General features: G+C 41.2%; 1 protein-coding gene across 1 annotated transcript in view; it reads left to right on the top strand.

The window, feature by feature from the left end:
- TEX11 (testis expressed 11) overlaps window positions 1-25,200 on the top strand; it is a 1,632,405-nt gene that overhangs the window by 687,274 nt on the left and 919,931 nt on the right. Inside the window, exons 11-12 of the mRNA XM_075324897.1 lie at window positions 22,358-22,439; window positions 24,481-24,559. Of these exons, the coding sequence (XP_075181012.1) occupies window positions 22,358-22,439; window positions 24,481-24,559 (161 nt within the window). The remainder of the gene's footprint in view (window positions 1-22,357; window positions 22,440-24,480; window positions 24,560-25,200) is intronic.

Below are 25,200 nucleotides of genomic sequence, written 5' to 3'. Positions count from 1 at the left end.
ATATCAACATGGATTTATGAAGGATCGCTCCTGTCAAACTAACCTGATCAGCTTCTATGAGGATGTAAGCTCTCACATGGACCGAGGAGAATCATTGGATGTCATTTATCTCGACTTCGGTAAAGCATTTGACACTGTCCCACATAAAAGACTGCTAAGTAAAATGAGAAAGCTTGGGCTCGGGGAAAATGTGTGTAGATGGGTAGGTAGCTGGCTTAGTGGTAGAAAACAAAGAGTGGTTATTAATGGTGCATACTCAGATTGGGCCAGGGTTACTAGTGGGGTGCCACAGGGGTCTGTATTGGGCCCCCTACTATTTAATATATTTATTAATGATCTGGTGGATGGTTTACAGAGTAAAATATCAGTATTTGCAGATGATACAAAACTATGTAAGGTAGTTAACACAAAGGAGGACAGTTTGCAACTACAGATGGACTTGAGTAAATTGGAGAATTGGGCTGAAAAATGGCAAATGAGGTTTAACACAGATAAGTGTAAGGTTATGCACATGGGAAGGAGAAACAGATGCTACGATTACTTACTAAATGGGAAACTGCTGGGGAAATCAGACATGGAAAAAGACTTAGGCATCTTAGTGAATAAGAATCTAAATTGGAGTGCCCAGTGTCAGGCAGCAGCCACCAAAGCAAATAGGGTGATGGGATGCATTAGAAGAGGTCTGGGGGCACGAGATGAAAACATCATTCTCCCTCTGTACAAATCACTAGTCAGACCACACTTGGAGTATTGTGTGCAATTTTGGGCGCCGGTGCTGAAGAAAGACATTACTGAACTTGAAAGGGTTCAGAGGCGGGCTACTAAAATAATAAATGGAATGGGTGCATTACAATACACGGAAAGGTTATCAAAATTAGGTCTATTTACTCTAGAAAAGAGAAGACTTAGGGGAGACCTAATAAATATGTACAAATATATCAGAGGGCCATATAGAGATCTCTCCCATGATCTGTTTGTACCAAGGACTATGACAAGAACAAGGGGGCATTCTTTTCGATTGGAGGAAAGAAAATTCCTACATCAGCATAGAAGAGGGTTCTTCACGGTAAGAGCAGTGAGGCTCTGGAACTCTCTTCCTGAGGAAGTGGTGATGGCCAACTCACTGAATGAATTTAAGAGAGGAATGGATGCATTTCTTGTTAGCAAAAGTATAGAAGGTTATAAATAGCATAATCTTACAGGTAGATAGAAGAGCGACCAAGATTATTAGAGGAATGGGTGGGCTGCAATACCAAGACAGGTTATTAAACTTGGGGTTAGTTAGTTAGGAAAAACAAAGGCTTAGGGGGATCTAATCACAATGTATAAATATATGAGGGGACAGTACAGAGACCTTTCCAAAGATCTCTTTACACCTAGGCCTGCGACTGGAACACGGGGGCATCCGCTACGTCTTGAGGAAAGAATGTTTAATCATAATCACAGATGAGGACTCTTTACTGTACGAGCAGTGAGACTATGGAGCTCTCTGCCGTATGATGTTGTATTGAGGGATTCACAAGTAAAATTTAAGCAGAGCCTGATCGCATTAATTGAAAAATATAATATTACCAGTTATGTATATTGGATTTTATGACAGGGTGTTGATCCAGGGAACTAGTCTGATTGCCGTATGTGGAGTCAGGAAGGAATTTTTTTCCCCATTGGAGCTTATTTGACACATTGGGGTTTTTTTGCCTTCCTCTGGATCAACATGTTAGGCTACGGGTTGAACTAGATGGACTTAGAGTCTCCCTTCAACCTTAAAAACTATGAAACTATGAAACTATGAAACATATACATACATATACATGCATATAAATACACATACACATACATACACATACACATATACATACACATACATATACATACATATACATACACATACATATACATACATATACATACAAATATACATACACATACATATACATACATATCCATATACATACATATACATACATATACATACACATACACATACATACACATACATACACATATACATACACATACATACATATACATACATATACATACACATACATACACATACATACACATACATATACATACACATACACATACACATACACATACACATACATATACATACACATATACATACACATACATAAATATACATACACATACAAATACACATACATATACATACATATGCATACACATAAATATACATACACATACATATACATACACATACATATACATACACATACATATACATACACATACATATACATACACATACATATACATACATATACATACACATACACATATACATACACATACACATACATACATATACATACACATACATATACATACACATACATACACATACATATACATACACATAAATATACATACACATACATATACATATACATATACATACACATACATACACATACATATACATACACATACATACACATACATATACATACATATACATACACATACATACACATACACATACATACACATACACATACATACACATACATATACATACACATACATATACATACACATACATATACATACACATACATATACATACATATACATACATACATATACATACACATACATATACATACACACATACACATACATATACATACACATACATACACATACATATACATATACATACACATACATACACTTACATACACATACATATACATACACATACATATCCATATACATACATATACATGCATATAAATACACATACACATACATACACATACACATATACATATAAATATACATACACATACATATACATACATATCCATATACATACATATACATACATATAAATACACATACACATACATACACATACATACACATACACATATACATACACATACATACATATACATACATATACATACACATAAATATACATACACATAAATATACATACACATACATATACATACATACACATATACATACACATACACATACATATACATACACATATACATACACATACACATACACATACATAAATATACATACACATACAAATACACATACATATACATACATATGCATACACATAAATATACATACACATACATATACATACACATACATATACATACACATACATATACACATACATATACATATACATACATACACATAAATATACATACACATACATACACATACATATACATACACATACATATACATACATATACATACATATACATACATATACATACACATACATATACATACATATACATACATATACATACACATACATATACATACACATACATATACATACACATACATATACATACACATAAATATACATACACATACACATATACACATACACATACATATACATACACATACACATATACATACACATACATATACATACATACATACAGGTTGAATATGTATAGAACAGTGTAAATTGTTATATATCCAAGAAAATAATTTTGGCATCCTTTTGCTGTCTCTCTTATGCAAATACTCGGTTGTGCAATATATCTTTATTTTTCTGCCCTACATATAGCACTTTATTATGTTAGGTTTTTATAACCATAACTTCTTTAGGGTGGTGCACTGAGCACTATATATTGCTATTATATATTGCTACTCTGTTTATCTCAGATGACTAGCAGTATTTTGTCTTTCCTTTTTGTGCAATAAAGGGTGTGTGCAATACATTTATCTATCTTTTTTGGGTTGAAATAGTATGGTTTTCTGGGCTGTGCAATAAATATCAGTAATTTATTACTATATTTGATATACTATATTTGCATCAGTTCTGACTTTTTCTTATAACAGTGACCAATAGTGGTGATATTTGTGGATATTTTCTTCTTTAATATATAACAATTTACACTGTTATATACATACTTATTTCAACCTGTATATAGGAATATTTGACTTTCTGTATGAATTTATTTTCCAGTGTATTGTATCCTGCGATTCTTGTATGCACTTTAAACCCCCAAACATTTTTTGATGATATTTTCTTGCAAATTTAAACTTGTCTGATGTAAAATTGTGCTTATATGGATGATGCAACAAGGAGAATTGTTCTATGCATATCCCAGTTATTATAAAATATTTAATATATTCTTTATTGATAAAATTAAAAATGTATTTTAAAAGAACAAAGAATATTTATTCTGGCTTCAAACCCAGTTTTGCTTATCAGGTGTTGTTGATAAGGGGTTAGCCATCATTATTTATTCTGGCCATTATTTTTTGGTTTCTCCTTTAATACAGGACAGCTTCCTGCTGTGATCTGGGCACGCCCCCTGGGCTGTCCAGATCACAGCAGAGGGAGGAGATCACTGCCATCTTTGTGGAGCACACAGCATATGCTGTGTGCTCCACTTTCCCCCTTTCACCCGCCAGGATGGATGGGGTGAGTACCGCCGCCGGGCAACGGTGATTGCACCGTACCTGATCCAGCCGTGCCCCGCCGCCACACTCTGCCAGTCACCTCGGGCCTCCGCTGCTTGTACTTTGATCGCTGACAGGACAGGCTGCCGGGGGCGCAGATCTGAGGTGAGTGCATGCGGCTGGGAGTGGTGAATGCGGCATAACATCTGTAGTGCAGTGCCGCTCAGGCTGCAGATCACCCCTCGCCCCATGTCACCTCGGACCGCCGATCACGGCCGACACCACAGTATATGGAGACGAAAGACACAGCCAGCGGGCCATAGGGAAACAATGGAGCACTATGCAACTGGCCTTATTGACACTTTAGACATATTAGGATCACTCTGATCAACAAAATGGCTCCACACTAGGATCCTAAACTTAATCTTCCCTTAGCCTTATGGAAACACCCAGATTGGGAGGGGGAGCTGTGACATCACATACAGGAGAGCAGCTTCTGCCCACTTTTACTGCAGTTGTAATGTGAGCTAGTTCTACAGTCGGATTTCAGCAGCTACTCCCCCTAGTGTTTAAGAGTGGAAAATATTAAAAAAAAAATATATATATATATATATATTTCTCAATTAAAAACAATTTTATTTAAAACATACCATTAAAACATTAATACTTTATATTTTTAGTTAAAACATTTTTTTGACAACACGTTCCCTTTAATTACATCTATTTTATATTGACATTAACTGTATCACTTAATATTGAGCAGAATTAAGTATGCTGACACCCTCCTATATACACCTTATGAGCACACACACGGCCCACTATATACAGTATGAGTGCACACACAGCACCCCTTTTTACAATATGAGCACATACCTAGCACCCCCTACATACAGTATTAGCCCACACAGCCCCATATATACAGTATCATCCCACACAGCTTCATATGCACAGAATGAGCCCTCACATAGCTCACTCTATACAGGATGAGCCCTCAACTCTTTATACAGTATGTGGTCTCACATAGCACTTATTTACAGTATGAGCCCTTACATAGCCTCCCTTTGTACAGGATGAGCCCTCACAGCTCTATATACAGTATGAAGCCCTCCACATAGCTCTATATGCAGTATGAGGTCTCACATAACCCTTTCCTATATACAGTATGAGCCCACACAGTCATATACAGCATCAGCCCTCACATAGCTCGCTATATACAAGATGAGCACTGACATAGCCCCTAAATACAGGATGAGCCCCCACATAGCTCCCTATATGCAGGATGAGACCTCACATGGCCCCCTATATAACAGTATGAGGTCTCACATAGCTTCTATATATGGTTTGAGGTCTTACATAGCCTTTATATATAGCATCAGCTGACAGACTTCCTGTTTATAGTATGAGCGCTCAAATGGCCTCCAATATATACACTGTGTGCAGAATTACTAAGCAAATGAGTATTTTGATCACATGATACTTTTTATACATGTCCTACTCCAAGCTGTATAGGCTTGAGAGCCAACTACCAATTAAGTAAATCAGGTGCTGTGCATCTCTAATGAGGCGGGGTGTGGTATAATGACAACAACACCCTATATAAAAGGTGTGCTTAATTATTCGGCAACTTCCTTTCCTTTGGCAAAATGGGTCAGAAGAGATTTGACGGGCTCTGAAAAGTCCAAAATTGTGAGATGTCCTGCAGAGGGATGGAGTAGTCTTGAAATTGCCAAACTTTTGAAGCGTGATCACCGAACAATCAAGCGTTGGTCGCAAGAAGCGTGTTGGGCAAAAACGGCGCAAAATAATTGCCAATGAATTGAGTAAAATCAAGCGTGAAGCTGCCAAGATGCCATTTGCCACCAGTTTGGCCATATTTCAGAGCTGCAACATTACTGGAGTATCAAAAAGCACAAGGTGTGCCATACTCAGGGACATAAGGAATAACGTTTGGAACACCATTCTAAGGCTGAACTGGGTGCAAAAACCTAAAAAAAATCACTATGGGGAGATAAGGTATGCACACCAGTTACTATGTAAGGGGAATACATGAAATAGCAGAAACTGCTGTGTGAATACTGACTTGAAAAATCCAATAGCTATATGTAAGAGTGAAAATGTGAAAAATGGAATCTGCATTACTGCCATGAACATATGAATCAAGAGAAATTTAGCTACTGAATTGATCAATGCAATAGAGCCCCAACACTACGCCAAAGTATTTCTCTATATCTCCCCATAGTGATGTTTTTTTAGGTTTTTGCACCCAGTTCAGACTTAGAATGGTGTTCCAAACGTTATTCCTTATTTGTTAGTAGTTTTTCGTTTGTGAACCCTCCCCAACCACACCTATTGCCAATCCATATCATACGCATAAATAGCCTGGGTCTCAGCTTCCCATACACGGTAAGTTTTTTAACTGCATGCGAGGACACACACAAGCTAGGGACCCCAACGTAGAGAAATACTTTGGCGTAGTGTTGGGGCTCTATTGCATTGATCAATTCAGTAGCTAAATTTCTCTTGATTCATATGTTCATGGCAGTAATGCAGATTCCATTTTTCACATTTTCACTCTTACATATAGCTATTGGATTTTTCAAGTCAGTATTCACACAGCAGTTTCTGCTATTTCATGTATTCCCCTTACATAGTCACTGGTGTGCATACCTTATCTGCCCATACTCAGGGACATGGCCAAGGTAAGGAAGGCTGAAATACGACCACCTTTGAACAAGAAACATAAGATAAAATGTCAAGACTGGGAAAAGAAATATCCCAAGACTGATTTTTCAAAGGTTTTATGAACTGATGAAATGAGAGTGACTCTTGATAGGTCAGATGGATGGGCCAGAGGCTGGATCAGTAAAAGGCAAAGAGCTCTACTCCGACTCAGGCGCCAGCAAGGTGGAGGTGGGGTACTGATATGGGCTGATATCAAAGATTAACTTGTAGGACCTTTTCAGGTTGAGGATGGAGTGAAGCGCAACTCCCAGACCTATTGCCAGTTTCTGGAAGACTACTTCGTCAAGCAGTGGTACAGGAAGAAGTCTGTATCGTTCAAAAAAATATGATTTCCATGCAGGACAATGCTCCATTACATATATCCAACTACTCCACAGCGTGGCTGGCCAGTAAAGGTCTAAAAGAGGAAAGCATAATGACATTGACCCCTTGTTCACCTGATCTGAACCCCATAGAGAACCTGTGGTCCCTCATAAAATGTGAGATCTACAGTGAGGGAAAACAGTACACCTTTTGGAACAGTGTCTGGGAGGCTGTGGTGGCTGCTGCACGCAATATTGATCGTAAACAGATCAAGCAACTGACAGAATCTATGGATGGTAGGCTGTTGAGTGTCATCATAAAGAAAGGTGGCTATATTGGTCACTAATTTTTTGGGGTTTTGTTTTTGCAGTTCAGAAATGTTTATTTCTAAATTTTGTGCAGTTATATTGGTTTACCTGGTGAAAATTAAAGAAGTGAGATGGGAATATATTTGTTTTTTATTAAGTTACCTAATTCTGCACAGTAATAGCCAAATCTAAAAAAAACCCACTCCAACTTCAAAAAATATTAAGCTTTGATATTTGAGTCTTTTGGGTTGATTGAGAACAGTTGTTGATCAATAAAAAAAATCCTCTAAAATACAAATTCTGCACACTGTGTAATATAAGCCCTCACATAGCCCCTATATGCAAAATGGTTCCCACATAGCTCCATAAATACAGGATGGGCCCTCACATGACCCCCTATATACAGTATGAGGTCTCACATAGCTCCTATATACAGTGGGGAAAAAGTATTTAAATCAGCAAATTGTGCAAGTTCTCCCACTTAAGATGAAAGAGGCCTGAAATTTATGTCATAGGTAGACCTCAACTATGAGAGACAAAATGAGAAATCAATCCAGAAAATCACCTTGTCTGATTTGGCAAGATTTTCTTATAAATTATGGTGTCAAGTAATTAGTTATAAAAAAACATGCAAGATTTCTAGCTTACAGACCTCTTCTTTAAGAGGCTCCTCTGTCCTCCACTTATTGCCAGTAGTAATGGCACCTGTTTGAACTTGTTATCAATATAAAAAGATACCTGTCCACAACCTCAGTCACACTCCAAACTCCACTATGGTGAAGATCAAAGAGCTGTCGAAGGACACCAGACAAGGGCATTGAAAATGAAATGTGGCTGGGTCTTTCAGTATCAATGATCCCAAGCACACCACCAGGGCAATGGAGTGGCTTTGTAAGAAGCATATAAAAAGGTCCTGGAGTGGCCTAGCCAGTCTCCAGATCTCAACCCTTTAGAAAACCTTTGGAGGGAGTTGAAAGTCTGCATTGCCCAGCGACAGGCCCAAAACATCATTGCTCCAGAGGAGATCTGCATAGAGGAATGGGCCAACATACCAACAGTGTGTGCCAACCTTGTGAAGACTTAAATACATTTGACATCTGTCATTGACAAAAGGATATAGAACAAAATATTGAGATCAACTTTTGTTATTGACCAAATATTTATTTTCCAAGATAATTTGCAAAAAAAATCCTGCCAAATCAGACCAGGTGATTTTCTGGATTTGTTTTCTTATTTTCTCTCATAGTTGTGGTCTACCCATGATGTCAATTACAGGCCTCATCTTTTTAAGTGGGAGAACTTGCACAATTAGTGGCTGACCAAATACTTTTTCCCCACTGTATAGTATAAGGTCCCACAGAATTGTATACAAGATGAGCTGACAAATAGACTCCCTATTTATAGTATGAGCCCTCACTAGCCTCCCCTGTATATAGTATGAGCCCTCACATAGCCCCTATATGCAGAATAGTTCCCACATAGCTCCATAAATACAGGATGAGCTCCTACATAGCGCCTTATATGCAGTATGAGGCCTCACATAGCCCCTACAGTATATATAGGATAAGCCCCCATCTAGCTGGCTATATACAGTATGAGCCTCGACATGCCTCTATATGCATAATACATAAATACAGATATAACAATGATAACCAATAACAAACACATACTTCCCTCACTCCCGTTCTTTAGGCGCACTGCTCCGATCCCTGAGGATGCACTTCCATTTCATGGCCGGTGCATATATGCAGGCATCACAGCAGTATGTGTGCTGGCAAGTCACAGAAGAGGCGATGGGAGCTTCCTTGGAGCTGTGCTGCCATTTTTACTTACCGCTAGAGATGAGCGAACCGGCCGTGGTTCGGCTCGAGTTCGGTTCGCCGAACGGAGGTCTCGTTCGAGTTCGGTTCGGCGAACCAAACTCTAACCAATAGGATATAATGGGAGGCAATCACAAACACATAAAAATGCATTATAAATGTACACATACAGTTAATAAACATTGCCATAACACTTACCGGTCCCCGCGATCCCTCCTGCACTCTGTCTCCTGCCGCTATTCCATCCGATGATCGCTGAATCCTCCCGGTGACCAGCACTGCCAGCAATGATGCAGGACCTATCGTGACGTCAAAATAGCCATGTGACCAGTCACGTGGCTATTATCTCATTGGCTACAGACTGGTCACATGACTATGACGCGGAGTGAAGGCTGCACGGGAAGCAGAGTCTTCCCCCATGCAGCAGTGATGTAGCAGAGCTGCATTTGTTGAACGAGAAAGACAGAAGACCATGGATCGTGGAGGGCTGACAGGGGGTAATAAAGATGGAGTCTCTAATGTGTCTGTGTATTTATTTCTATTAAAGTATTTTTTCTCTGTGTGGTGTCTTTTTTTTAACCCTTTATTGGAGATTCTTAATGGCCGGGTCAAACGTGCCTGACATTAAGAATCTCTGGCTTAATACTGGCTAGTAAAACAAAGCCAGTATTAACTCATGATTACCCAACAAGCCACCCAGCTCCAGGGCTGTTGGAAGAGTTGGATACAGCGCCAGATGATGGCGCTTCTATGAGAGCACCATTTTCTGGGGCGGCTGCGGACTGAAATTCGCAGCAGAGGCGCCCAGAAACCTTGGGCTAACCTGTGCTGCGGATTCCAATCCCCAGCTGCCTAGTTGTACCTGGCTGGACACAAAAATGGAGCGAAGCCCACGTCATTTGTTTTTTAATTATTTCATGAAATAAGTGAAATAATTAAAAAAAACGGGCTTCCCTATATTTTTGGTTCCCAGCCGGGTACAAATAGGCAACTGGGGGTTGGAGGCAGCCCGTGGCTGCCTGCTGTACCTGGCTACACAAAGGAAAAAGGCGTGCACTCTACTCAGCAATTTAAGGTGCAAGTGTACGGGTGTAGCTCCCAATAAACATTAATTATAGATACACTGCACACTATGGTTTTTTTTGCAAGTGAAATATATTTATTTACATAGGAGAGATCATTTAAGCTTATTGCGACCAATTCCTACGTTTCGGCTAATAATAGCCTTGTTCACGTAGTCGCTAAGAAGGAAAAGAAAAAAAAAACAAACTTTGAGTACATAAATATACTCATACATATTTACAAATATATACATAAATATACAATATGTGCAAGTTAACATATTTTTTTAAAGGATTTAATGTACGTTTTTGATAATGGTTTCCCCATATGTTAAGTCATGGTAAGTGCAAAAGAAATTTCTAGAACAGATTTTAAGGCACTAAATGAGATAACATGAGATAAACAAGCAATAAAATATCCATCTCTACTGAAATTAAATGGCTATATAGTTGTTTTGTATATGGGTTTTTATCATATGCTTCAACAAATATCATTGATGATTTTAATAATTAAAGAAAAAAAATCTCATATAGTCAGCATAGGATCGAGGATTAGGAAGGAGGATTAAGGAAGAGGATTAGGAAATATGCAGGTAAAAATGTGTACTACCTTCAGGTATTGCTCTCCTTTGTATATTTTAGAGTAAGTGAGGGTTCCTATAAGGGATGTAAATGTATATTTTGGTTAGTTCATATGCAGACAATGTAAGCCTAAGGGGTGCTTCACACACAGCGAGCTCGCTGCCGAGATCGCTGCTGAGTCACGCTTTTTGTGACGCAGCAGTGACCTCATTAGCGATCTCGCTGTGTGTGACAATGAGCAGCGATCTGGCCCCTGCTGCGAGATCGCTGCTCGTTACACACAGCCCTGGTTCGTTTTCTTCAAAGCCGCTCTCCCGCTGTGACACACAGATCGCTGTGTGTGACAGCGAGAGAGCGACAAATGAAGCGAGCAGGAGCCGGCATCTGACAGCTGAGGTAAGCTGTATCCAAGATAAACATCGGGTAACCAAGGTGGTTACCCGATATTTACCTTAGTTACGAGCCTCTGCAGCTCTCACGCTGCCTGTGCTGCCGGCTCCGGCTCTCTGCACATGTAGCTGCTGTACACATCGGGTTAATTAACCCGATGTGTACAGCAGCTAGGAGAGCAAGGAGCCAGCGCTAAGCAGTGTGCGCGGCTCCCTGCTCTCTGAACATGTAGCTGCATTACACATCGGGTTAATTAACCCGATGTGTACTGTAGCTATGGTAGGAGAGCAAGGAGCCAGCGCTCAGTGTGCGCGGCTCCCTGCTCCCTGCACACACAGCTGTGCGCTGGTAACTAATGTAAACATCGGGTAACCATACCCGATGTTTACCTTAGTTACCAGTCTCCGCAGCTTCCAGACGGCAGCTCCGTGCAAGCGCAGCGTCGCTTGCACGTCGCTGCTGGCTGGGGGCTGGTCACTGGTCGCTGGTGAGATCTGCCTGTTTGACAGCTCACCAGCGACCATGTAGCGATGCAGCAGCGATCCTGACCAGGTCAGATCGCTGGTCGGATCGCTGCTGCATCGCTAAGTGTGAAGGTACCCTAAACAGCAGGGAAAGATAAGAAAAGAGTTAATCCTATACAACTATATAGCCATTTAATTTCAGTAGAGATGGATATTTTATTGCTTGTTTGTCTCATGTTATCTCATGTAGTGCCTTAAAATCTGTTCTAGAAATTTCTTTTGCACTTACCATGACTTAACATATGGGGAAACCATCAAAACGTACATTAAATCCTTTAAAAAAATATGTTAACTTGCACATATTATATATTTATGTATATATTTGTAAATATGTATGAGTATATTTATGTACCCAAAGTTTTTTGTTTTTTTTTTCTTTTCCTTCTTAGCGACTACGTGAACAAGGCTATTAGCCAAAACGTAGGAATTGGTCGCAATAAGCTTAATGATCTCTCCTATGTAAACAAATATATTTCACTTGCAAAAAAAAATGTGTGCAGTGTATCTATAATTAATGCTGTACCTGGCTAGCATACAAAAATATGGCGAAGCCCACGTCATTTTTTTGGTGGGCAAAAAACGTCTGCATACAGTCCTGGATGGAGTATGCTGAGCCTTGTTCTGCAGCTGCTGTCTGCTCTTCTCCATACAGACAGCAGCTGCAGAACTACAAGGCTCAACATACTCCATCCAGGACTGTATGCAGAAGTTTTTTGCCCCCTGAAAAAATTATGTGGGCTTCGCCATATTTTTGTATGCTAGCCAGGTACAGCAGGCAGGTACGGCTGCTCCCAACCCCCAGTTGCCTATTTGTACCCGGCTGGGAACCAAAAATAAAGGGAAGCCTTTTTTTATTATTTCATGAATTTCATGAAATAATTAGAAAACAAATGACGTAGGCTTCGCCCCATTTGTGTGTCCAGCCAGGTACAACTAGGCAGCTGGGGATTGGAATCCGCAACACAGGTTGGCCTGAGCTTTCTGGGCCCCACTGCTGCGAATTGCAGTCTGCAGCCGCCTCAGAAAATGGCATTTTCATAGAAGCGCCATCTTCTGGCGCTGTATCCAACTCTTCCAGCACCTGCCTGCTATACCTGGCTAGCATACAAAAATATGGCGAAGCTCACGTCCTTTTTTTGTAGTTTTTTGGCAAAAAAAAACAAAAAATGCTTCCCTGGATTTTCCATTGCCAGTGAAGCTAACACCAAGCAGTGGGGGTTAGCAGCCAGTAGCTGCTTGGATTACCCTTAGCTAGCAATACAAAAAAATGCAGCGGGAGCCCATATATATATATTTTTTAATTATTTATTTAAATAACTAAAAACAAAATGGGCTTCCCTGTATTTTGATTGCTGGACATCACAGTGCTGTAAAAATAAATCTTTAAAAAAAATGACGTAGCGCTCCGCGGTATTTTTGATTCTCAGCGCAGATAAAGCAAACAGCTATGGGTTGCCACCCCCATCTGCCTGCCGTTACCTTGGTTGGCAATCAAAATACAGGGAAGCCCATTAATTTTTTCTATTTAAAAAATAGTTAAAAAAAAATGACGTTGGGTCCCCCCATTTTTGATAGCCAGCTAGGGTAAAGCAGACAGCTGTAGCCTGAAAACCACAGCTGGCAGCTTTACCGTGGTTGGGGATCCAATGTGGAGGTCCCCCAGGCTCTTTTTTTTATAATTATTTTATAAATATTAATAATTACACAATAAAAGTAGGGTCCCCCCCAAATTGGATCACCAGCCAAGGTAAAGCAGACAGCTGTGGTCTGGTATTCTCAGGGTGGGAAGGTCCATAGTTATTGGGCCTTCACAGCCTAAAAATAGCATATGGAAAAATATTGGAATATACAATGAAAAATGCTACTTGCTAATTTGAACATGTGAATAATGAATTGCATACCTGCTATGAATATTAGGAAAAAGGAGATATTTAGCAATCGCATTGATCAATGTAACTGAGCCCCAAAACCTCGTCAAGGTATATCTCTATATTGGGGTCCCTAGCTCTGTGACCCTAACTGTGTGTCATCTCATTGCAATTAAAAACTGCTATGGGTGGAGAGGGGTAACTAAGGACTTTCTTATATAGGAGATGGAAAAAACATGGCCGAAAGGGGCGGAGCTGTGTTCACATTCAGAAAAAAAACTACATATAACTGAATAGGATAACTGAAGTGAGCACTAATATATATATATGAGTGCAAGCCAAAAATACATACTATATATAAGAATAAGGCTGCACATCAAACTTAGATAATGGTATAATGCCTCAAGCATATGGAAAAATATTGGAATATACAATGAAAAATGCTACTTGCTAATTTGAACATGTGAATAATGAATTGCATACCTGCTATGAATATTAGGAAAAAGGAGATATTTAGCAATCGCATTGATCAATGTAACTGAGCCCCAAAACCTCGTCAAGGTATATCTCTATATTGGGGTCCCTAGCTCTGTGACCCTAACTGTGTGTCATCTCATTGCAATTAAAAACTGCTATGGGTGGAGAGGGGTAACTAAGGACTTTCTTATATAGGAGATGGAAAAAACATGGCCGAAAGGGGCGGAGCTGTGTTCACATTCAGAAAAAAAACTACATATAACTGAATAGGATAACTGAAGTGAGCACTAATATATATATATGAGTGCAAGCCAAAAATACATACTATATATAAGAATAAGGCTGCACATCAAACTTAGATAATGGTATAATGCCTCAAGCATATGGAAAAATATTGGAATATACAATGAAAAATGCTACTTGCTAATTTGAACATGTGAATAATGAATTGCATACCTGCTATGAATATTAGGAAAAAGGAGATATTTAGCAATCGCATTGATCAATGTAACTGAGCCCCAAAACCTCGTCAAGGTATATCTCTATATTGGGGTCCCTAGCTCTGTGACCCTAACTGTGTGTCATCTCATTGCAATTAAAAACTGCTATGGGTGGAGAGGGGTAACTAAGGACTTTCTTATATAGGAGATGGAAAAAACATGGCCGAAAGGGGCGGAGCTGTGTTCACATTCAGAAAAAAAACTACATATAACTGAATAGGATAACTGAAGTGAGCACTAATATATATATATGAGTGCAAGCCAAAAATACATACTATATATAAGAATAAGGCTGCACATCAAACTTAGATAATGGTATAATGCCTCAAGCATATGGAAAAATATTGGAATATACAATGAAAAATGCTACTTGCTAATTTGAACATGTGAATAATGAATTGCATACCTGCTATGAATATTAGGAAAAAGGAGATATTTAGCAATCGCATTGATCAATGTAACTGAGCCCCAAAACCTCGTCAAGGTATATCTCTATATTGGGGTCCCTAGCTCTGTGACCCTAACTGTGTGTCATCTCATTGCAATTAAAAACTGCTATGGGTGGAGAGGGGTAACTAAGGACTTTCTTATATAGGAGATGGAAAAAACATGGCCGAAAGGGGCGGAGCTGTGTTCACATTCAGAAAAAAAACTACATATAACTGAATAGGATAACTGAAGTGAGCACTAATATATATATATGAGTGCAAGCCAAAAATACATACTATATATAAGAATAAGGCTGCACATGAAACTTAGATAATGGTATAATGCCTCAAGCATATGGAAAAATATTGGAATATACAATGAAAAATGCTACTTGCTAATTTGAACATGTGAATAATGAATTGCATACCTATATTTTTGGCTTGCACTCATATATATATATTAGTGCTCACTTCAGTTATCCTATTCAGTTATATGTAGTTTTTTTTCTGAATGTGAACACAGCTCCGCCCCTTTCGGCCATGTTTTTTCCATCTCCTATATAAGAAAGTCCTTAGTTACCCCTCTCCACCCATAGCAGTTTTTAATTGCAATGAGATGACACACAGTTAGGGTCACAGAGCTAGGGACCCCAATATAGAGATATACCTTGACGAGGTTTTGGGGCTCAGTTACATTGATCAATGCGATTGCTAAATATCTCCTTTTTCCTAATATTCATAGCAGGTATGCAATTCATTATTCACATGTTCAAATTAGCAAGTAGCATTTTTCATGGTATATTCCAATATTTTTCCATATGCTTGAGGCATTATACCATTATCTAAGTTTGATGTGCAGCCTTATTCTTATATATAGTATGTATTTTTGGCTTGCACTCATATATATATATTAGTGCTCACTTCAGTTATCCTATTCAGTTATATGTAGTTTTTTTTCTGAATGTGAACACAGCTCCGCCCCTTTCGGCCATGTTTTTTCCATCTCCTATATAAGAAAGTCCTTAGTTACCCCTCTCCACCCATAGCAGTTTTTAATTGCAATGAGATGACACACAGTTAGGGTCACAGAGCTAGGGACCCCAATATAGAGATATACCTTGACGAGGTTTTGGGGCTCAGTTACATTGATCAATGCGACTGCTAAATATCTCCTTTTTCCTAATATTCATAGCAGGTATGCAATTCATTATTCACATGTTCAAATTAGCAAGTAGCATTTTTCATTGTATATTCCAATATTTTTCCATATGCTTGAGGCATTATACCATTATCTAAGTTTGATGTGCAGCCTTATTCTTATATATAGTATGTATTTTTGGCTTGCACTCATATATATATATTAGTGCTCACTTCAGTTATCCTATTCAGCCTAAAAATAGCAGGCCGCAGGCACCGCAGACGTGGCGCATCCACTAGATGCGCCAATCCTGGCGCTTCACCCCAGCTCATCCCGTGCCCTGGTGCAGTGGCAAACTGGGTAATAAATCGGGTTGATACTAGCTGTAAAGTCACCTGAGATCAAGCCCAGCAGTTTGTGATGTCATGGCGTCTATTAGATACCCAACATCATAAACTGTCAGTACTAACAAAAAAAAAAAAAAAGAAAAAAAAAAATCGACAAAAGAAATTTATTTGAAAAAACTGTCCCCAAAACATTTCCTCTTTCACCAATTTATTGTAAGAAAAAAAATAAAGGGGTCCCACGACGACTCTGGACCCTCTAGAATATGGGGGGGGGAGACACTCAGGGAACGTATCCCCCATTTTCTAGGAGTGCGGACCCTTCATGTGAGGAGTGTGGGTGCAATGAATCTGCACTCACTCTCCCTGGGTCCACAGCAGCAGAGTCAATGTCGTAATGGTTGCTACCAAAGCTGCAATGCCCTGCTTATGAGGTAAGGGCATGCCTAATCAGGAGAACTATTCTACATTTCCAAATATTGGTATTTGCTGATATTATTGCTATTCCACCTACTATATATTGGGGATAGGATCTTGGAGATGGAATACCCCTTTAAGTCTAGTTATCCAGCTGAATGAATACTTAACAACAGAGCTCGCTATTTAGATGTGTTTTCTTGTGGCGTATAACGGACTCTCATGTTTGGTAGTCGTTCAGCAGGGAAACTATAACAGCAAATCCCTCCATTTGGAAATGTAGTATATAGCTCTCCTGATCAATTATGTTCCTTACCTCATGAGCAGGGCATTGCAGTAATAATAATAATTTATTCATTTATATAGCATTATTAATTCCATAGCGCTGTATGTCTTTGGAGTGTGGGAGGAAACCAGAGTACCTGGAGGAAACCCACGCAAACACGGGGAGAACATACAAACTCCTTGCAGATGGTGTCCTTGGTGAGAATTGAACCCAGGACCTCAGCGCTGCAAGACTGCAGTGCTAACCACTGAGCCACCGTGCCGCCCATTTAGCTTACAGATGCATAACCACCACTCACTGTGTCTGAACACAGGAAGCTGAGCTGACAGCCGCTCTGTGCATGCGGCAGCGTCAATTGTGAAGGAGAGGGCCGTGGGGGGGATCAACGCTGCACAGGTACCATGGGACACCGGGGAACACCGGTGGGGTTATAAGGGGTGACCTGGCAGGGCCTGGGGAGGAGTTTTCTGTCGCATGTGTCATGGCACATGCGACAGAAATCAGAGGAGTAGGGTGAATGCGGCCGGCGCGCTGCTGTGCGCGCGGCCATCTTGGATTTCTGGGAAGGCATCAGGGGGGGCACTTTGGCGACACCGGGGGACTGGAGGGGACCGGGGAGGAGATTTATCATGTTTGTTCATGCCAGATGGGAGATAAATAATTTTTTACCGGCGCTGTCATTTACTGTAACGTGATCATCGGTGTACGGTGTATACCTGTGATCACGTGAGCGGGGACCGGAAAAACCGTCCTGAATCATGATCTCCAGGGTCTCAGCTAGCCCTGAAACCCCGGAGATTTTCTGACGCTGGGGGGCGTTATTCACTTATTTCTGCCTGCTGTTTATAAACGACAGATCAGAATAAGGCTACATTAACACGACCGATCCATTTTTGCGGTCTGCAGAAAACAGTCCGTTTTTTTTCACGGGTGCATCCGTGTGGCATCCGTTTCCGTTCCGTAGACGGTCCGTATGTCATCTATTTGTCATCAGTGTGCCTTCCGTTTTTTTTGTGTACTGCAAAAAAACTGAAGGAGGGAAAATACATAAATTTACCCAGGATCCATAGCTTCATCCTACATGAGGCGGTCACATGTTCACTCCAGTGCCATTTTCTACTGCTTTTCACGGCGTAGAGCGCTCTGGTGATTTTCTTGTGCTTGTGCACTTCATATCAGTCTTTTCTGTCATTATAATGGCAGAAAGACACAATGTCCCACTCTCTTGCATTTTGTAATTTTGCACCCTTTGGTGCCTTTCATGTGGCACTAAGGGTTCCCCCTATTTTTGTAGCCAGCTAGGGTAAAGCAGATGGCTGCAGCCTGCAGACCACAGCTGGCAACCTCACCTTGGCTGGTAATCCAAAACTGAGAGCACCCCACGCTGTTATTTTAAATTAAATAAATAATTAAAAAAAAAAAAACAACACCACGTAGGGGTCCCCCCAAAATTGGATCACCAGCCAAGGTAAAGCAGACAGCTGGGGTCTGATATTCTCAGACTAGGGAGGTCCATGGTTATTGGACTCTCCCCAGCCTAAAAATAGCAGGCCGCAGCCGCCCCAGAAGTGGCGCATCCATTAGATGTGCCAATCCTGGTGCTTCGCCCCAGCCCATCCCGCGCCCTGGTGCGGTGGCAAACGGGGTAATATATAGGGTTAATACCAGATATGTAATGTCACCTGGCATCAAGCCCTGGGGTTGGTGAGGTCAGGCGTCTATCAGATACCCGACATCACCAACCCAGTCAGTAATAAAAAAAAATAGACGACAAACACATTTTTATTTGAAAAAATACTCCCCAATACATTCCCTCTTTAACCAATTTATTAGAAAGAAAAACAAATCGAGGTCTGGTGTAATCCAAGGGGTTGCCATGACGATCCATACTGTCCCAGTCAATGAAGAGCAGGATGTTCCCCATTGGCTGGGAGAGCAGTGCAGTGACCTGAGCTAACATCAATGGGTCAGCCCAGGTCACTGCAGGGCATGACAAGTGCTGCTGTCAGCAAGGTACATTACCTGCGCTGATCTCCTGCACTGCTGACAGCACCTGTCACTGAGTTCAATGACCGCCGCCTTCACAGCCAAGTATCGCGAGAGGCCCGTGACGTCACCGCTAGTCAGTCTCTAGGTCTCTAGTCGGAAGCGAGAGAAGGTGATGTGACAAGCGGCGGCCATGGAGGACAGTGACAGCGCTGAGGTCGGGACTTCATCACTGCAGGTAAGCCGAGCGGGACCATGTGTGCAGAGTGCCAGGAGGACGTCAGTGTCGTGGACTGCATGGCTGGGGACGTGTGTGTGTGTGTGTGTGTGTGTGTGTGTGTGTGTGTATGTGTGTATGTGTACATGCCGTGTGCAGGAGGAGGCGGAGTGAGCTGAGCGGGGAAGTGTGGGCTTCCTGCACGTAACTAGGATAAACATCGGGTTACTAACCAAAGCGCTTTGCTTGGATACCCGATGTTTATCTTGGTTACCAGCTTCTGGCAGGCTGCCAGCGATGGCTCCTGCACACTGTAGCTGTAAAAAGCCCTGCTTTTTGCTGCTAGAACCGTTCTCTAACGTATCTAGAACTATCGAGCTTTAGCAAAAAGCTCGAGTTCTAGTTTATCTAGAACACCCCCAAAAATCACTCGAGCCGCGAACTGGAGAACAGCGAACCGCGCTCAACTTTACTTACCGCAGAGCTCCAGGAAAATCCTCCCTCTCCGGTAAATGATAGCCATCAGTCTTTGGTGCCCCATGCGAAAGGCGGATTATAATGGGGGCAATCTTGGCTATGTGCATGCAGTCTCACAGTGTTCACACATCAATCACTATATCAACAAATTGGTCAATGGAAGCAGATGCATATTAAATTATAAATGTAATATAGATATAAAGAAATACATAATTACTGCACCAAAAATCTGGGACTAATTAGAAAAGGACAAATCGCAATGGTAAGGCAAAAAAAAGGAGGGAAAACTCAATCAAAAGTCCAGATATGAAATATAATTTTTATTGATCCAAAAGGAGAGGAAAGATGGTGACAAAAAATGTGGCAGATATAACAAAAACCACCTGGGTGCAAAAGGTACGTATAGGAAAATCCAATTACTAATATATGCAATAGTTGAAAAAAAACAATATATTGCTGAACAAATGTACAGAAAAGGAATATGCCTAGGAGGAACTACAACAGAGGGCAAAAATAGCCCAAAAATTTGCACTGACTATGCTATAATAGACCAAGTGAATGGTCAAACATAGAAAAACAAATACATGCAGAACGTCCTGCGATAGATAGAGGATAGCAGACAGTACCTGCACGATAGAAAGACCCAGGGGTAAGCGTCTCCTAGGCATATATTCCTTTTCTGTACATTTGTTCAGCAATATATTAATGTTTTTTCAACTATTGCATATAATTAGTAATTGGATTGTTTATATGTACCTTTTGCACCCAGGTGGTTTTTGTTATATCCGCCACATTTTTTGCCACCATCTTTCCTCTCCTTTTGGTTAAATAAACATTATATTTCATATCTGGACTTTTGATAGTGTTTTCCCTCCTTTAGCAATCACTATATGTATGGCCTGGACCTTAATTGATTAATTTGTCGAAGATTAAAGTATTATAATGTCGCGCCCTGGGGAGGTCAAGCTGCTCGGATCCGGGCGGTCCGTGGCTTGAGGGGTCCTGGACCAGGGGGCACAGTCTAACAGTTTTAAATGAAAAAGAAAAAGTTCGACTACGCCACTCGCGGTTTGCGGCCAGAGAGGATAGGGCCGCCGCTGCAGGTTCCCACTGGGGATGATGGGGCAGCATAGATGGTGGAGCCCTCCGCGAGCAGGGCTTTTCCCCAGGGGTAGGTGAAGGGTTAACGTGGAGACGCAGTGTAATGAAGCAGTCCAGACAGGGAGAGCAGTTTGATGGTTTTTCACTCACTGGATTTACACCCTGGAGACTTACTGGATTCCAGGTGCGCCCGAGTCTTGATGGCTATGCCTGCCAACCTGGTGCCACTCTCCACCTGTGCACTCTGGTGTATGTGGGTCCTCCCTGGCGTGGAGCACTTGGAGGTTCTCCTGGTGTCTGGGTCCTGCCGCAGGCAGCTTGGACTATTTAAGGGAATATTTCCCGGTCCCCTCTTTGCTGCTGATGCCTCAAATGTTAGTGGTGGCAGGTGAGTCCTGTAAACCCACCCGCCTGGCAGAGTTAACAGATGGCCTGAAGTCCTGGTCTGTTCTGGGATCTGCAACCCGTGCGTGCAAAGTACTGGGAGCCGTGGATGTCCACCCCACAGGATCCCTCTGTCGTTGGAGCTTGCTCACTCTTCAGCTACTTTCCTCCTCTGAGTGGCTGTTCTTTCTACTCAGGTTTTTGCAGTGTCTTTCCTTCTATGTGTCTCAAGAGTCTCTGGTCTGACTTGACACCTTTCTTACAACTCCTCTTCTCACAACCTTCTCCTTTGACTTCCTTTCTCTGACCACCCACTAACACTTACCAGGTCACTCTCTTTCCCCAGGTCTGGTCTCTTCCTCCCAGTTGGCTGCCTGTTATCTAACAGTGCCTAGCCCTGTCATCTGGCTAGGTGAGGCTACCAGCCGGGTACAGCGAGTGTAAATGTCCTTTGTGTAATGACTGGCACAGTCATGTATGACTCGAGCTGTTACCTTAATTGTTACCTTATTTTTGTGACACCTGATTACCGCAGGGGCGTCACAATAACAATTTTAATATTTATATTTTCAGGAAAGCTTGCATCCTGCTGGTCTTTTTCTGAAAATGAAAATCCTTCTTCATTGCTCTTTGCCTGATGATGTCATCACCATGGGTAAGCCAAATAAATTGTTTTCTCTATTGTGTGAATGTTTGGAATAAAAAAGAAAGTATTTTTAATGTACAAAAAAAAAGTAATAACTTGTTTCAGACTTTACTAATATATGATTTTTGACAAACCTTTTATTTCCTGGAAAGTTGCTTATATCTAGTATATGGTATTTGTTTACATTAAAATGTCTATTTCTCCACTTAAGTCTTAAAGGAGTTGTCCAACAAACTCAAAATGTTTTACGCTAATCTGTGCTGTATTGTCATAAAACACCTACATTTTTTTATTTTCTGACTTTTTTTCCTCTTGAATTTATCACTTTATTCTCTTTAGACACTTTATTTACCTGCAGCTCAACCAAACATGACATGTTTGACTGCCGAGCTTCATAGTCACAGCTAGCACAGCCCGGCCCCAGTGTCCAGACCCTCCCTCTGCACACATTCCCTGTCAGTATTCTGCCCCAGCACCTTATAGATAAATGAATACTATGTAATGAAAATTATATATAGTCCCCACTGTCTCACCCGTGCACTCTTCTCTGCCTGTCCCCCCCCCCCGCTCTGTCTCACCCGTACACTCTTCTGCCCCCCGACTCTCTCTCACCCGTGCACTTTCTTCTCTGCCCCCCCTCTCTCACCCGTGCTTATGTTCTCCTCCGTGCTGTGATGAGTGCAGCCTGCTTACAGCTAGGTGATGCAGAGCTCAGTGCTGTTGACCACTGTGTCAGGTGAAGTCACTGCTCTCTGCTCCTGACTGTATTCAAAAGCCAGGAGCGCCGGAGGCTGCATTCATCACAGCGTGAGGAGAGAGACCGCGCACGGGGGAGGGGGGACACAGTTACCCAGGCACCATACATCATAATTAGCTGAGGACACAATCGGGCAAACAGCGCTGACTGTGTACTAGACAGGGTAACCCTGTTTGGCCAGGTCCCTGGCCGGCACATACAGGGCACAGATAGTACTCTCCCCCGTTCCCTGTGCGCTGCTGAGTGTGGGGAGGAGGCAGGGAAGGATGAGATGGGCAGGGCTCATCACTGTACATGCCCAGCAGGGCGGCTACATGACATCGCTGTGTTGCCCGTCTACATGGCGAGCATAAGCTCCTGCCCCTGTTGACATGACATCACAGGAAGCAGCAGAATCCCGGCAGGAGCGGTACATGACCGTTCTGAGGCGGGGGAGGGGGCTGACAACAGGGCAGGTAGGCAGTTACTATCTACTTACCTGCCCCAATGTAGCCCAATAGTGAAATGGCTACACATATCAGATTCCTTTAATACAGCAGTAATGAGTAGCTGCTGGGTTCAGTAGCAGCTGTAACCTGATCTTTAAGTACAGAATTCAGAGGGGAGAAATAGTTTGAGTGGAGAAAGGCATTTTTCTCTAAGGCTCGTTTCACACTTGCGTTTTTTCCTTCAGTCGCAATCCTCCGTTTTGGAAAACAGTGGAATCAGTTACCGGATTCCACTGCTTACCATTGACTTGTATGGACGACGCCATGCGACTGATGGCCCTGCGTTGCATTCGCAGGCCGACGCTGCGTTGCATCTGCAGGGCGGAAAGAACGCAGCATGTAGCTTTTTTCTGCGCTTCCCAGAACGTCAAAAAACACAATGTGCTGGATTCCGTCGGCGTCTATCATTTTTATAAAGGAAGCCTATGGTAGCGGAATCTATCATTTGACGGATTCCTTTGACGGATTCATCTTTACACAACTGCGCATGCTCAGTTGTGTAAATTGCTGAAAAAAAAAAAGCTACAACAGATTCCGTTTTGCAGGATCCGTCGCATCAATTGTGCCAATATATGCAACACATCCGTTACATCCGTCACACAACGCAATGCGACGGATGCCGCACAATGCAAGTGTGAAACTAGGCATATATATAAGCTTTCTTTAATTTCCTGTACTATTGATTTGTGGAAATTTACTGATGTTTATAACTGCTGGTACTATTTACACTACTTGAAACTACTGATTCACTATTAACAAAGTTAAAGTTTATTTTGTTTTATTTTTTTTTTTTTTACTTTCACAGCAGTTACAGAAATACTGCATCATGAACTGTCATTGGATATTTACCTGAACACTGTGAAACTACTTATGGAACAAAATAGGTAAGATGAGCTGGTAACTCAACTGTATTATCTGTTCGCACTATACAACTTCATTTCTTGTAGGAACTCTGCTGTAAATAAAAGCAAGTGAAATAATTGTCTCATTTACCTTTATTACCCAAAGAGACAAATAAAAAAAATCTGCTTTAATTTTAATTTTATGAACTGCTGTGGTAAAGTAAAAGCTGTGCTGTAGTTGTCTAAAATACAAACTGTCAATTTAAAAAAAAAAAAAAAACACCAGTTTTGATCAATCAGCCCCATTTGCCTTTAGATTCAAATATCACATTTTAGCCAATAAGTGGCACTTTTAAAGCCATAAACCTTCACCAAGCTCACTTTTAAATAGGATTCCATTGGGTTATAATTAGTGATGAGCGGACCCAGACCCAAGATTCTGGGTGTTTGATCCAGATCCGGCACTCAAGACTAGAGTTGAGCGCGGTTCGAGGTTCTCCAGTTCGCGGCTTGAGTGATTTTGGGGACTGTTCTAGATCGAACTAGAACTCGAGCTTTTTGCTAAAGCTCGATAGTTCTAGATACGTTCAAGAACAGTTCTAGTAGCAAATTACTAGCTGGCTTTCCGCTGTAATAGTGTAAGTCACTCTGTGACTCACACTATTATGAAATTTCAGTGTATA

The sequence above is a fragment of the Anomaloglossus baeobatrachus genome, chromosome 9 (genome assembly GCF_048569485.1).
Source record: "Anomaloglossus baeobatrachus isolate aAnoBae1 chromosome 9, aAnoBae1.hap1, whole genome shotgun sequence".
Classification (NCBI taxonomy): Eukaryota; Metazoa; Chordata; class Amphibia; order Anura; family Aromobatidae; genus Anomaloglossus; species Anomaloglossus baeobatrachus.
The sequence above is the reverse complement of the archived record's forward strand: the minus strand, read 5'-3'. Positions and strand labels throughout refer to the sequence as shown.